Raw genomic sequence first — 15535 nt, 5'->3', positions numbered from 1 at the left:
GTCCCAAGTAGGACGAAACGCGTCGGCTGCTTTGGCTGTTTTTAATGTCTATATAATAAATGAAAAAATAAAGAAGAATTTTTGAAAAGAAAAAGCATCAAGTACATGGACTGATTTAACACGTTCTACATCTGTTGAAGTGGTGCACCTTTTGTTGTTTGTTCACATATGCTCCGGAACCCGGGGAAGCATTGTGCTGGCGGGTGCTATTCAAGAGTGCACACGTGGAGTGAACTTAAAATATCCCCAATCAATATGATGGGTTAACTAAAAATCCGGTGCTGTCCTAGAGGGATACCGCTAGCTCTTCTGTTTACTGCTTATGTTCTCACCCCAGTTAGCACGGATTTACCCCTTATATACTTTGAATCAATATTAAATCAATAAATTGGAACATATTAGATCCCAATTTACTCTCTGGACCAAGATGGCTCAATTCAAAGACAGAAGACATGAGTTGGCTCAGGATCTTTTTGTGACTAGCTCAAGGACAGGAGGTTTGGTAACAGCAACCTCCAGTTCTGAGGGTCACAAAAGTAAGTTCCAAAAGTTGGAGAGACTCAAAAAAGCTGAAATGGCACGATGGTGGGACGGAACCACCCTCGAGAAATACATGGAGAATGATAAGATTCCTAGAGGACTGAGAATCCTTATTTTTCCCACTTTTGAAAATCTGGAGACTACTGATCTTAAGGATTGGGAGAAGAACCTACACCCCAGTGTAGCAAACTTCCCGCTTGGATATATATCACCCCAAGTATGGATTCCCCGTTGTCGCTTGAATTTTTTGAAGATGCCCTCCTGCAGGAGGGTCAGTTGGGGATGAAACGCAAGCGGCAAACGGGAGGAGTATATCATTGGGGCTTGCATTTTGTGTGCTATCAACCGCCATGCACGCACCGTGCAGTCTACAGTTGTAGGGACCAGCTCGCGCTACGATGTCTGTCGCAAGAGTGCACCCTCTATCGGGACGGGGTCAGCCAGCCAATGCTCCGTGGCCAAATGGGCGGTATATTTCGGGCCATTAAACCAGTAATACGCATAGTGCGCCTGCGCGCACATATAGTATAATTCGAAGTTGGGTAACTCAAGCCCTCCCGCCGCGTATGGACTGGCCAGCGTCTCCCACTTAATCCGTGGCTGCTTACCGCCCCATACCAGTCGCAGAAGTTCTGTCCTCAATGTAGTGAAGAAGGGGCATCCAGGGTGATGGGGGATATTCAGAAAGTAGTACAGGAACTTAGGTAGCACTATCATCTTGACCAGAGAAATCCGGTCGGCGATGGATAGTGGCATGGCTATCCATCTTGTTATTGTGTCGCGCAGCTTGTCGATAGCTCGCCCATAATTGTCGCGGATCAGTTCCTCCCGATCTAGGGTGACATTCACACCCACGCATCGAACGGAAGTATCGCACCACTCCAACGGGAAGTCGACCGCAAAGCGGGTGACAGCCGGAGTGAGAGGAAGGATCTGAGATTTCGCCCAATTAATCTGTATTCCAGAGAGTCCCCGAAATCGCACGAACTCCCTCAAGAGCGGATTAAGGTTGTGCAGCGGGTCCTTGACATAAAGGGTGACATCGTCCGCATACAACGAGATCAGGATGGGGCGCAGCAGACATCTTAGTGCCGTCTCCTGGTGATATTGGCGCACCTTAGCCGCTAATGGCTCCATTGCCAGGGCAAATAGCGGCGACAGCGGGCACCCTTGCCTAGTACCCCGAGACAATGGTATAGCCTTAGACGTGTGTCCGTTAATTTGCACACGGGCCACCGGAGCAGCATAGATCACTTTGATCCAAGCAGAAAATCCTACCGGGAACCCCATGCAACGGAGTACCGCGTGCAAATATTCCCACTCTATCGAGTCGAACGCCTTGGTGGCGTCCAAAAAGACAGCCGCCAATGGCAATTACGGGGCCACCTGTTGGATAATCGAAAAGAGGGTGCGAAGATTATAGGAAGTGGATCTCCCGGGAATAAAGCCCGCCTGATCTGGTAAGACTAACTTATCCATCAGTAGATTCAGTCGATTAGCTAACAGTTTTGTGAGGATTTTACTATCAACGTTGATGAGGGACAAGGGTCGATATGAGTCGCATTTGTTAGCCGGTTTCCCTGGCTTCAGCATGGAAATAATAAGGGCCTCTCTCATTGTGGGCGGTAGCGCCTGCGTCTCCAGTGCTTCTGCATATATCTCCTGCAGAACAGGGACAAGCTGATCCAGGTAAAGTTTATAGAAGTCGCTCGCCAGCCCGTCCGCCCCGACGCCTTCCCTGACCGCAACTGCAGGATCGCCTCTCTCATTTCATCATTCGAAAATGGCGCACATAGAAACTCTCTCTGATTGTCCTCTAGATACCCCAGCGTGATATCCCCCAAAAAGCTTAGGAAGTCCGCTGTGTTGGCCCCTTTAGAGCTGTATAGCTCCGCGTAGAAGTCAGTAAAGGTCTGCAATTTCCGGGCACTGTCCTGATGGCAATTACCCTCCCCATCCTCCACCTCAAAGATATAGTTAGCATACCGGGTCAGTCTGATGTCCTGAGCTAAGGCTTTCCCAGGTCTGCCGCCTTCCCCATAACGTCGTGCCTGGGCATATTTCCCTCTAAACCATGCCTCTCTCTCTGCCGTTTCCGTGTACTCAGTCAGTAGCTCCCGCATCTTAGCCCGTACTTCCCCAGTACCGGACCGCCAGACGCTCGCCTCCAGGTCGTTGAGTTCCCCCTCCAGCCGGTGAAGCCGACGTTGGATGTCCCTCAGTACCCCAAAACTTTTGGACATACAAATCCCTCGCATGGTCAGTTTAAACGCCTCCCACAGTGTCCCTACTCGCTCGACCGATCCCCTATTCCACTCGAAGAAGTCAGCTATAGCCTCTCCCAGCTCTGTCTTGAATACCTCATCGAGCAGCGCCTCAGGGGCAAGTCTCCAGCACCTAGGACTGGCGTTCAAGTTGGGGATGTCCAGAGTGAGGCACACCGGGGCATGGTCGAACAGCGTGCGGGCCAAGTGGCTAACATCACGCACCGAAGGGCAAATTCCCCGGGACCCAAGCCAGTAATCCAGCCTTGACCAGGACGCGTGTATTAACGAGTGAAAGGTTGCCTCCCGTTTCTCTGAAAGTCTACATCTCCACAAATCAACTAACCCACCGTCTCCCAGTAATCCCTTTAATGTTCCCTGGCTACGCGTGTAGTGATGAGGCAAGTGTGCAAACCGGTCTTTTACAGGGTCGCAGATCATATTAAAGTCCCCCGCCCAGAGCACATGAGTGGCCCCAATGTCCAGTATCTGTCCCCATAGCACATTGAAAATGTCAGGGCTCTCGGTGTTGGGGCCATAATAGCTAATGATGACCACAGAGTGCGCTCCTAGGGTGCCCCACATCATGCAGAATCTGCCTCCTTCATCGCTTCGCATCCCTCCACATCTAAAAGGGGTCCCTCTCTTGATCAGAATGGCCGTGCCTCGTGCATACGTGGAGTAAGCTGAAAAAACCCTACTGGAAGCCCACCTGCTGCCAAAGGTCGAGGGACATCTGGGGTCAGTGTGTGTCTCCTGTAGTGCCGCTAGGCTAATGTCATGTCGGTCAAGGTAAGAGAGGATTTGCCTCCTCTTCCTGGGGTCACATAGCCCCCGCACATTCCATGACAGGAATTTCACCGTGTCCCGTCGCGTCCCTTCCATGTTTGTGACCCAGTGTCAGGGGTGAATGCTCGCACAAGCGCGGTATATGATACAATCTCCCACTGTGGTGTGTAGTGTAAAGCAGTTCCCGCTGTCGTCGTGCAGCGCTGCAAAGTTCCAAAAGCGCATCGGAATTCAATCTTACAGTGCCCTACTCCTATTCTTCCGTGTGGCTCTCCCAAACCTAACCCTCCCGATTTGTCCTCCCACATCAGCACCCCAAATGCGCCGGCATCCCCGATCCCTCCCCTCACTGCCCTCAACAATAACATGTATACGTACCTAAACAATAACATCAAGCAAGAAAAAAAAAAAAAAAAGCAAGAAAAAAAAGGGAAAACAGTTGAATTTCAGAGTCTTTCAAATCTACCTATCTGAAGGTATTGGGGACCGCCCGTTGTGGGGCGCTGGTGTTCCTCTTAAACCCTCATGTCCCACCGATCAGCGGGATTCACTGTACTCTCCCCTTTGGATCTGGGATGGAGGTGGGCCAGGGTGGAGGGTGCCCGCCCCTTATCCGATAGACCCCTTCAAGCCCAATCTATGTGACTTGTCAGTCAGGCCCACGTAAAGTGGATCACACCAAGCCTCTCTTTGTGAGATACTCCCCAAGTCAGTAGTGTCCCGAAACATTTCAGCCCCAGCCCCAGGTACTCATCTGTCAGTGGTTATGCAGACTCAGGACATCTTCATTGCTGGTGGTTCCTGCGTGGCTAGGTATATTCGGCAGCAGTCCTCAAGGCCGCCTAGTGTCCTCTCTGTCTCAGGCTTGTTCCAAAATTAATTTTCTTTCCATGCCCCCAAAACACGCAACCTTTTCAGAGCCAGTCTTGCCTAGCCAACCACGATTACGATGCTCCATTCTCAGTCCTCTTCCACGGGCGATCGGGATCTCGAGCGCCCGGCTCTGCCGTCGTGCGCCGGGGAGGATCGTCGTAAGGACTTGAGGAACTCCTCCGCCTACTGCGGGTTGTTGCAAATGATCGTGCGGTCTCGATGGCGTATCCGCAGCTTGGCTGGGTACAGCAGGGCGTACTCGACGTTTGCCGTGCGCAGTTTCTGTTTCACCTGGACGTACTTCCGCCTCGCCCTTTGAACAGCCAGCGTGAAGTCCGGATAGATGGAGAACGGGTTCCCCTCATACTGCAGCTTCGGAATGTCCCGTGCTCGTCGCAGGGCGACATCGCGGTCACGATAGTTAAGCAGTCTTGCCACTATAGGTCTCGGTGGTGCTCCAGCCGGAGGCCGCGGGCCCAGCGATCTATGCGCTCGCTCATCAATCAAATGAGCCCAGAAGGAGTCCGCCCCACCCCAAATGTTGAGGTAAGTAGCCGTTCCACATAGTCCTCCATTCGCCCCGTGGCTGTGGTCTCCGGAATCCCTATCAGGCGGATGTTATTTCTTCGGCTACGTGCTTCAAGGTCCTCATTTTTGGCCGCTATCACCTTCAGTAGCTTGTCCATCTGCGACATTTGCTTGGCCATGTTGGTGGCGTTGTCCTCTGTGTCAGAGATCCTCCGCTCCGCTTCCTTAAGCTGTTCTTCATGCTTATCGACTTTCAGCACCAAGAAATCGAGGCGGGTGTTCATGGTGTCCATTTTACCTGAGAGGGCATTCAGACTATGCTGCATTGCTATTAGCATGGCCTTCAACTCCTCAGACGGGGAGGTCTCAGGAGGATTCGGCGGCGCCGCGGCAGGTCCATCCGCATCAGTAGTGGAGTGCGTAGTAGCCTTTTTTTGCTCCAAAGGCAACCTGGACTGGCGCGCCTCCGCTTTCCCCATGAGGCCAGTCTCGCAAGATCCCTCGCGCTGGGGTGCCCCACAGCCCACACAGCAGGGACGAGTCTCTCCAGGCGCAGCGGCGCTCCGGCCCCAGAACCAACCGCACTCGCCTCCGTTCAGTTAATATGCTTTTTGCTGTACCAGGGGTCTTCCCTCTTATGGGTATTGCCTGCCTCTGCTTCGTGGAGTTGCTAGGATCTTCTCACGTCAGGCGGCTTCTCAGCCTTCTGCGCGGTGCCGTATATCCCTCCACAGGCAGTGTCCCTTCTGTGCACAGGCTAGTCAGCGCACCGCGCATGTCGCCTATATCTTCTCGCAGCTGCCGAATCGTGGCCCAGTCAGTGTGCTGTTTTTCACTGGCCCCGTATTAAGGCGGTGAGGCAAGCCTCCGCTGCGTGGCCAGCCAGTCCAGGCAGCCCCTTGTTCGCCGTCGCTCGCAGCTCCACTCTGGCTGCAGAGGTGATGCGCTCCGCGCTCCTCCAGTGAGGACTCAGTGCTCCGGCCCCGTTACTCAGCGGGATCCCTTCCAACCACTCCTACGCAGGGCCGCTGGCTTCAGGACTCAGCACCAGCCCGCTCCCCCCCACCGGAGGAATGCAGCAGCACTCGCACCAAAGGGGGCCACCCGCTTCCCAGCGCGGGTCACAGTCCGTCCACGCTGCTCTCCGCCGACGAGCGGGTCGCTCAGTGGGGCCGCGGCATACTCACTGCGGTCTCAGGCCCAGCGCCGCATGGCCGCACCGGCGCTCACGTAGCACCCGCGTCCACCGTTCGCTTCCAGCGGCAACGGTCGTCTCCTCCCCAGGCCGCCTCAAAGCCAGATATCTTCGGGGCAGAAACGTGTATCGCCGTCAAACCAGCAGCGAGTCTTCTACCTCACATTAGGCTCGTTTTCGCGGGTTTTGCAGCTTTGGGCGAGGGGTCCTTCAGCGGATAATTAAAGTATTGTTGGGTCGGGCAGCCAGAGCCTCACTTAAGCGCGGCCATCTTGGTCCGGCGCCACCTAGCGCCCCCGCCCTCTTCCAGGTCATATTCAAACAATCAATCAGGGTTTGTAAAGCGTAGGTGTAGGAAAGTAGGATCTGCTTTCATGGTTACCCCCACTTTTTGCTGGTGGTGTTCTGTTTTATGCCTAGTCTGACTGGGATCCTGCTAATCAGGACCCCAGTCACTGTGTGCTCTCCCTAAATTTGACTATGGTAAGTACTTTGGTACCTTCCCAATTGGCTACTGGTGTACCCTTCTAAGTCCCTAGTATATAGTACCAAGGTACACAGGGCATAGGTACACCAGGGGTCTCCCATGGGCTGGAGCATGTATTATGCTACCCATGAGAGACCACTCAAACTGACTACAGGCCTGCCATTGCAGCCTGTGTGAGCTGGTGCTAGCACCACAACAGATATAAGTTTCCTTATATCTGAGGTCACTGCACTTAAAACCTATAAGTCACTCCTCAGGCATTGCTTTCAATACTGAAGGCAGAGTGCTAGATTATAAGTGTGTGGGTGCTCTGCATGAGCAGGACACCCCCTACAAACCCCCGAGTCGATTGTCAAGGCTTTGTAAGTGCGGGCAGCCATTTAATACATATAGTGAACATCAAGCCAATAATGAGAAGTATAACTATATAGTGACTGCACTGAAACCAGTCATGTTTGTTATCAAACATGTTGGAATCCTACCCCAACACTGATTCCAGTGTTGGATGTAGGATTCCATGTACTGGGGGCTCCCCTAGGAAGTCCACCTGTATTCCCGGTACCAGCCTTTCAGGGTTGAACAGCAAGCTAGTACGACTGCCCACAAAAGACATGATTCTGCCCTACTGCTGCTGTGCGAAGCTCGAGCAGGGGAAGGTAGAACAATAGGTTTCCTCTCACAGGGAGGTGTGACCACCTCCCAGACAGGACTTAGTGTATTGGGCTGGGTGGGGGTGCTTGCCAGCGACACCAGACTGCTTTGAAGGGCACATTTGGATGCTCCAGATGCATACTCCAGTTTGAGCCAGTTCAGGGAGCCCTTGGATCATGCACTGGCGCGAAACTGCACAAAGTACATGGGAGTATCCTCCCCTCTGTACTGCCCCACCTCTGGTCCCTCGAGGGAATCATTCCAACCCTTTTCCTGAAGGACTTAAGGGCTTACCTGTGGGTGGCTCTTCAGATTAGTCATGGGGCAAGATTCAAACCAGAAACCACTTCAACCATCTGGGCACCTGGACATTGCTGGACTTTGCCTGGAAGTGAGACTGCATCAAGGAAGACTCCTACTGCTCCTGGTCTCACTGTTCTGCAAGTCTTCTTCGTCCTCGGTGCCTGTGCTTCTTTCAGGTTCCTCTCCAGGCCTGTGGGCATCAAGGACACCCAAAGTAATCTCCCTTGAAGTAAAGGAGTCACCACCCTGCATCTGCAGGCACCGCAACAAAGCTGACAGGTCTACTGGTCCGGACGTTTCAGGGACTGCGAAAGGCTCAGCAAAACAGGTGGTGATTCTGCAACTCTCTCGAGGTCTGACCTGTTCTCTCAGCAAGTTTGAGGCCAGTATCCCTCGTCGGAACCGCTGAAATAGGACCCCTGTGTATCGCATTGACTTGCCGTTGCCAAGGCTTGTTGGCTCGGTGCTCCAGGGATCTTCGGGCTACAAGAAACACCAGCCTCCAGCATCTCTTCTTGCCAAGATCTTCGTCCTAACCGCATCCTCTGCACTGTGGGCCAGCATCTTTGGTGAGCTGCTCAAGGTCCTCTTGCATCTCTTGTGCCTTCGGCCTGTGGGTCCTCTTGAAGGTCTTCGGCTTCAGTGGGCTCCCCTGCTTGCTCGGGCCTGCTCTGACTCACCTGCAATTGGTGAGTCTCTTGGACCTTGCTGGTCCCAATGTTGCTCTTTTTTCGTTTATCACATCTGTAGCTGCTGCCAACATATGTTGGTGTACGCACCGGACACTGACCCCCTGGTTCTCGACTTCCGACATGGGACAGCTCGTAAACGACTCCTGGTCTTCTACAGCGTCGCCTGGTCCTCACAACTGCAGAACAAGGTCATCATCATCACGCCTGCAACTTCTGTCATCGGTGGTCATTGCTCTTCTGTGCCTCCTGGTCACCTCAGAGTGGCACAGACTGTCCCCTTCTGCTTGGAGGCTCTTCTGATCAATAACCCACTCTTGGATTTCACCGGACTCTTTCCCCTTCTTCCCAAGCTGCATCTTTTCAAAAGTCCTCCTTCGTGGTCTACGGCGATTTAAGTCATCACTTCGCACCTATGCACCCGGCTTCCCTGGTGTATTTATCCTGGTTCCTGTGGTATCCAAGGGTGGCGTGGCTCTCCAACCTTGTTTTCCACTGGGTTTCTTCAGGGTCCACTGGGAAGGGTCCTCTTCCTTTAAAACTGCTATCATGACTTTCCCATTGACTTGCATTGAGTACGTCGCTGTGTTTCAACTCGGCACACAGCCTCCATGGCGTTCCTGGGTACTTACCTTGGGTGGTTCCTTGTGTCCCCAGCTCTTTTAAGTCTCCTGGATCAAATCCCGACTTCGGTCACACTCTGCATTCTTTAGAATATGGTTCGGTCTCCCCCTGGAGACCACTGTGTATTGTGTTTATTTACCTTGATTGAAGTATTACTGTGTATTTGTGTTGATGTCTAGGAGATATACCAATGTGTTGGTGAGTGTTATGTAATAAATAGACATATCTTTATAACTGCACTGTGTGTTTCTTTTTAGTTGAACCTACACTACATGATTATGTTCTGGTAAAACACGCTGCTTAACACTCCTTCTGGACTAAGCCTGAAAGCTGCTCGCCACAGCTACCACTTAGAGAGCTTTCTATGGTTGTCTAAGACCACTAAAATCATCATAAGGGTTGTCTGGATTAGTGCAAGGTGTCCACTTAAATGAGAGTGCACCATATACTAAACCAGCTTCCTACAGAAGCTACTTACCCATGAGGGCAGGACGTGGGTCTGCTGCTGCTCCGTCTGTGTCCTGGGGTTCAGCTGAAGAGCCAGGTCTTGAGATCCTTCCTGAATTGGGTCAGCGACAGGGATCGTCTGAAGTGGAGAGGCAGGGTGTTCCAGGTCTTGGCAGCGAGGTGGGAGAAGGATCTCCCTCCAATTCTAGTCTTGTGGATCCGTGGGACGGTGGCCAGGGCCACTTAGGCGGAGCGGGGGTGTCTTGTGGGCACATGGAAAGAGAGGTGGTGATGCAGATATGCTGGTCCTGCGTCGTGGAGGGCTTTGTAGGCATGCATGAGGAGTTTCAAAGTGATTCCTTTGTTGATTGGAAGCCAGTGGAGTTGTCCCAGGGAGGAACAGAGGTAGTCTGACTCGCTGTGTAAGACCAGTGAGGAAGAAGTGGGTCCAGTCCAGGGCCTTGTTGCGGATGCCAACGTTGTGGAGTCTCGTGATTAAGGTGCGGTGGGAAACTGTATCGAAGGCGGCCGAGAGGTCCAGAAAAATGAGGGCTGCGGTTTCGCCCCGGTCGATGTGGGGCGGCGGCAGGAAGTGCAATCTCGTTGATGTGGTTACTTCGGAAGCTGGATTTTGAGATGTCCAGGATCTGGTTTGCTTAGATGAACTTTGAGAGTTGGGCCTTGATGGCCTTCTCAATTACCTTGGCTAGGAAGGGGAGCAGGGGGACGGGTCTGAAGTTCTTGAGGTATGTCAGGTAGGCGGATGGTTTCTTTAGCAGAGGGTTAATCACAGCGTGTTTTCCACTCTTTGGGGAAGGTGGAGGTCTTGATGAAGCAGCTGATGTTGCAGCCAACTCAAGGGCTCTGGAATGGGTGCTCTTCATGGTCTTGAGTGTGTTGACTGCGATGAGCGGGGTCCATTTGAGCAGGATCTGTTGGAGTGTGGCGTGGTAGGGTGCGGTGGTGTCGGGCTTAGTGGGAGGGTCTTCGGGGTCCAAGCAGTCGTAGATCAACCTTATCACATGGTGGAAGAAGGAGCGGAGTTTGTTGCAGAGGTCTTGGGAGGGTGGGATGTCCATGGTCTCGCTGTTGGGCCTGGCAAACCTCTTAACGATGACGAAGAGTTCTTTGCTGTTGTGTGCTTTGGCGTCTATTCTGTCCTGGAGGGCTGCTTGTTTGTGGTTTTGAGGAGGAAGTGTTGTGCAGTGATTGTGGCTTTGAAGGTTGTGTGGGTTTCCAGGGTTTTCCTGTTCCTTCTTTTCTTCTCTAGTCGTCAGCAGGTGCGTCTGGACTTGTGGAGGGCAGGAGTGAACCAGCTGGATTTCTCGGAGTCTTGCTTGCCGTGTGCCTTCTTGAGGGGTGCCAGAGTGTTGGAGCAGTTGGAGATCCATTGGTGAAGGTTGCATGCTGCGGTATTAGCGTTGGCGGTGTGGTAGAGCTGAGGGAGACCGATATTCTTCGGTGACCTTGTTCCAGCTACGGCCGGGTCGGCAGTGAGGGCGAAGTGCACGCAGTGGTGCTCGGTCCAGAGGAGGTCGGTGCTGTGGCTGTAGGTGACGTTTCCGCTGGCAAAGACTGGGTCGAGCGTGCATCCTGTTGCGGGGTTGGAGCAGTGATTAGCTGCTTGAGTCCTACATTGGCGAGGTTCTCCAGAAGGTATGGGGTGTTCTGGTTGTTGGGGTTGTCCAGGTGAAAGTTGAGGTCGCCGAATAAGATATAATCGGAGGATGCGAAAACCTGGGGTGCAATCAAGTCAACAAAGGCGTCTGTGAAGGGCAGGCGGGGCTAGGTGGTTTGTAGACGAGGGTTCCGCAGAGGGTGGTGTTGGAGTTGGTTTATATCTGGAAGTGGAGGTGTTCTATTGTTGTTGTTGGGTCATCCGAGTCAGTGGTCAAGCGGAGGGTGTTTTTGTACACTATGGCAATGTCTCCTCCTGGTTGGTTGGCGCAGTCCTTGCGGGTTATCTTGTAGCCATCGGGGATGGCATTGGCAATGGCTGGGCCAGAGCTTGGGTTTGTCCAGGTTTCTGTGAGGAAGGCGATGTTGGGAGAGACTAAGTCGAGGAGGTCCCAGATTTTTGTGTCGTGTTTGTGGAAGGAGCGCGTGTTCATGAGGATGCAGCTGAGCCCGTCAGGTGTGCTGGTGCTCGGTTAGACAGCGAGAGGAGCTGGAGTGTGGAGGTTGGACAGAGTGCAAATGCAGTTTCAGCAGGAAAAAGGTCCTTGGTGTCTTTCGGCGACGCACGGTGGCAGGCAGAGTGGCGTCTGGTGTTGAGGGCGAGAAGGGTGTTGGTGTTGTATAGGAAATTCCAAGGACCAGGAGGGGCACGCCTTTGACGTGCCAGCAGCGCAGCCGCCATTAAGTAGTGTGCTAAACAGCTGGGAAGCAGGAAACATGGGGAAGAGGAAAGTGGCACTGGAGGGGGGCTGCGGGGGATTGCAGCCGCAGGGGCAAAGCCTGGCAAAAGGGAAAAAGTTAGAGTGCAAATGGGTGAAAGGGACAGAAAGAAAAGGCAGAAATGCCAGGAAAAAGCAGAAAAGAGAGAAACAGAGTGCAATCCAACAGCAGAGCAGTGATACCCTACCACTGGACCACCAGAGATGAGTAAAAAAGGCAGAAAAATAGAGACAGAGGGCAGTCCAGCAGCAGAGCAGAGACGCTCTACCACTAGACCACCAGAGAGGAGGGAAAAATGCAGAAAGGGCAGAAAAAGAAAATCAGAAAAAGAGACACAGAGGGCAGCCCAGCAGCAGGGCAGAGACGCCTCACCACTAGACCACCGCGGATGAGGCGCAGGTGGGTGGAGGAGGGCCTCGAATCACTGACCCGAGGGTCAGAAGATCAGTAGCAGGTAGCTCGGGGGCAGCAGCTACCAGGTGGAGCTGCACAAGGAAGGGAGCTGTTCACTGAAAATCATCAGATGAGGATGGATCCTTCCTAAGAGAAACTCGAAAGATAGCATGAGGCGTCAATTTAGGAGTAGGAGGCAATAGTGGTGTAGACAGCACTGTAGGTGGCGTTGGTGGAGGCGCCATAGTCTGTTCTTCCTGGGGTGGGAACTGTTTTATGTAGTCTGTTAGCATGGATTGCAAATCCTGAATTAACGAGGGTGGGATTTGCGCAGATTCTTCTGTAGGCGGGTTAAAGTAATATCTGTAGTGTTGGTATTGTTTAGGAGAAGCCAAATAGTGGTGTTGGTAATATTGGTCCTCATCAAAATAATCTTTGTCCTTCTCCTAACATTAAACATTGAGTTCTGACGGACTGGGAGTTGTTTCAAAAGGACCATCGTCGTCCGTCTCATCAGTATCCAGTAAGTGACTCAGAGGCAAAGGTGAAATCTTGCCTGGTGATGAGAAGTCAGGTCGTAAGGATCCCTTACTTGTTCTGGAGACCTGCTGTAGTACCGTTGTCGGTATTCAATATTGTCGTCGTTTGCCTCGTCAACAGGAGTGGCGTCGACTAATCCATGATCGACGGGACCATCATTGGAGATGGTTTCTTCGTCGATGGTAATGCGGTCTTCAAAGCTGGTTCCTGTGTCGAAGGCGGTGCCGTATTCGACGGTGGTATTGTCGACAGTGGTGCTGTCACCGCCAATAGCTTAGTTGACGGCAATTATATCGTCAATGAGATCGGAGCGCTGATGGCTGCCATAGATGTTGGCGCCGTCGAGGGTCTCGACGAAGAGAGGGTATATGTCGAAGTTCTTGGCCTCGACTGTGACACAGATGCAGAAAGGGATTTGTGAGTGGATTTATGCCCTGAAGAGGTGGCAGATTCCTCTTTTCCCTTAGAGGATGCCAAATGTGATGGCAAGGCTGGCTCCGAGGAGACTTTGGAATGCTTCTCCTTCTTATGAGCTTCTTTAGTCTGATGGGTGGTTTTATGGTGCTTTTGCCCACCTGTAATTGTAATTCTTATTTGTAAACATATCACCCCTTAAGGTTTCAAGGCGCTCGGGCTGTCCGGGAGATTAAGTGAGCTATTGTCCAGAGTCACATGGTGCTGAGCTGCCGCCAGAGATCAAAATTGTGAGCCCAACGCTCCGGAGTCAGACGCTCTGACTACTGCGCATCACCTCTCCACACCCCTCAGACTTGCCTTCAGGCGACTCGGGTCTCTTATGAGAATTAGAAGAGGTGTTGCTCTCATAAGAGGATGTCCCCTGCGTCTTCTTGATTCAAAGTAACAGCCAGCCTTCACTGTCTCAGAGTTTTTGATGAGAAAGTGCGGCAGATTTTGCACTGTTTCACCTCATGCTGAGAGTGGAGGCAGAAAATGCAATCCTTGTGGGGATCAACAACATGAACCCTCTTTTTTCCAGAGGACATGCAAGGGCGAAACAGGCCATTCTTATCAAACATGATAAATATCCTATAGGAAATAGGAGAATTATCAGAAGAACTGAACAGAGCTCAGGGAGACTCCCTTCACACACAATGTGCGGGCGAAAATCTGAGGGATTCAGCCCAGCTACTGACCCGCTGCATTTAAAATTTGGTCCTTTTTAAAGAAAAAGGAGGTAGATAGGCTGATAAATTCATGGTTTTTCACCATGATAGTCTATGGAAAATGTTTTATCACTGCTTTATTTGTAGAACCGTGGGACTCCCACTTCGACGACGGGGAATGATTCAAGCATTTGAATCTATGAAAGATACCCCAATACTGGACAATGAGGAATTACTAAATAGGATAATCTGTCCACTTGTGTCAGGAAACCACTAGACCCCCTGTTGCTTAATAACAATTATTACTGCTAGGGAGTTTTGGCCAATGGTCCTGAGCAGGCATCATATTTATCCTCTCCTTTAGAAATCAAATTCATTTCCTTTCATAACTGAAAGGAAAGTCAAAGCTTTAATGCGTTTACATAAATCAGTGCTTGCGAATCTGACCATCGTAAATGCAGACTGGAAAAGCAAGAATTCAAAAAAATAAGGGCTGGTGGCTCTTCATTTGCTTGATTTTAGCACACAGTTTCCTCCAAGATGTTTGTATGCAAAAGCATAATGATTAAACAATACAATAATGTGCAAAACCATTTTATATGACAGAACACATTCCTTCAGCCCCTCACCTTTGCCTTTACTTTAAGAAAAGTGATTGGAGTTTGGGCAAGTGCCTTGCGGTCTGACGTCCTCTCTTTTCCGTTTTGATTGCCTGAGGTAACCTCCATTTTCCGCTTCTTTAAATTTTTTCCTGTTGAAAGCACTGGGATTAATGCATATTAGAAACCTTGTCAATACCACATAAAACTTATCAAATAATTCATTTGTGCACGTATTTTAATAAAAACACATATAAAAGCAACCACTGGGTATTATTAACATGCATTACAGTGCTAGGGTCAAACTTCCAAATAATAATAAGACTGTTTTATTAGTTTTCCGGGTATTTTCCAAAGATTTTTGTTGTCAATATTCCATACATTCTATAGTGTTTTGCCCACGTGTATCCAATAATATATACGACTCAATTTCTGGTCCCACAGCTTCAACCAAAACCCTAAGGAAAAGATGGCTGCTACTACCTGTAGACCTGTTTGTAGCTTTCAATGTTGGAAATTCACATGTTGCGCACTCGTGTCGTGTAAAAATAAAAAAATAATAATGTAACTTTTTTTTTGTTTCAAGACTTTGTGTTGGTCCCGATCATGTGCACAATGACCCAATTATACTCCCAGATACCCATAATAGACAAGGAAACTGACCACTCCTTTATTTACAGAATGTTTCCTCCACTAGAACTTGCGGGTGTGTGTATGTGTGTGTTATAATCAAAATAACTGTTCCATAATTACTGGACGTTTCTAGTGAGAGGAGAGGTGGAAGGGTATCATGAGAATCTCCAGCACTACAAGAGACATACCAATTTTTCCAACTAATTATTTTTCAGTTTGCTTTTTGTGTTGTTCGGCAGATGTTGCACACAGACTGAAAAGTGGTACCCATTTAAAAAAAACCTGAGTTGGTAGGGTATAAGGATGTAGTGGCAGCAAACGCAGTTTAATTAAAGCCTTTGCAGTCTGAACTACTTAAATGGCCATGTATCCTAACTCTGTCCAAAGAGTCCCCAACAGTAGCTGGGTATAGTGTGTTTATGATTATTTACAAATGTATATCGTATCACTTCTGTGCAG

General features: G+C 50.7%; 1 protein-coding gene across 6 annotated transcripts in view; it reads right to left on the bottom strand.

Moving 5' to 3' along the window:
* Window positions 1–15535, bottom strand: part of LOC146867141 (uncharacterized) — a 799234-nt gene that overhangs the window by 154244 nt on the left and 629455 nt on the right. For 3 of the 6 annotated variants that reach the window (XM_085603589.1, XM_085603591.1, XM_085603593.1), the window contains one exon: window positions 14474–14607. In XM_085603589.1, the coding sequence (XP_085459715.1) occupies window positions 14474–14607 (134 nt within the window). The remainder of the gene's footprint in view (window positions 1–14473; window positions 14608–15535) is intronic. The other 3 variants (XM_085603590.1, XM_085603592.1, XM_085603594.1) reach the window with 1 other exon arrangement.

This window comes from Triturus cristatus, chromosome 1_2 (genome assembly GCF_964204655.1).
Source record: "Triturus cristatus chromosome 1_2, aTriCri1.1, whole genome shotgun sequence".
Taxonomy (NCBI): domain Eukaryota; kingdom Metazoa; phylum Chordata; class Amphibia; order Caudata; family Salamandridae; genus Triturus; species Triturus cristatus.
Note: the sequence above shows the minus strand (reverse complement) of the source record. Positions and strands in the feature narration are given on the sequence as shown.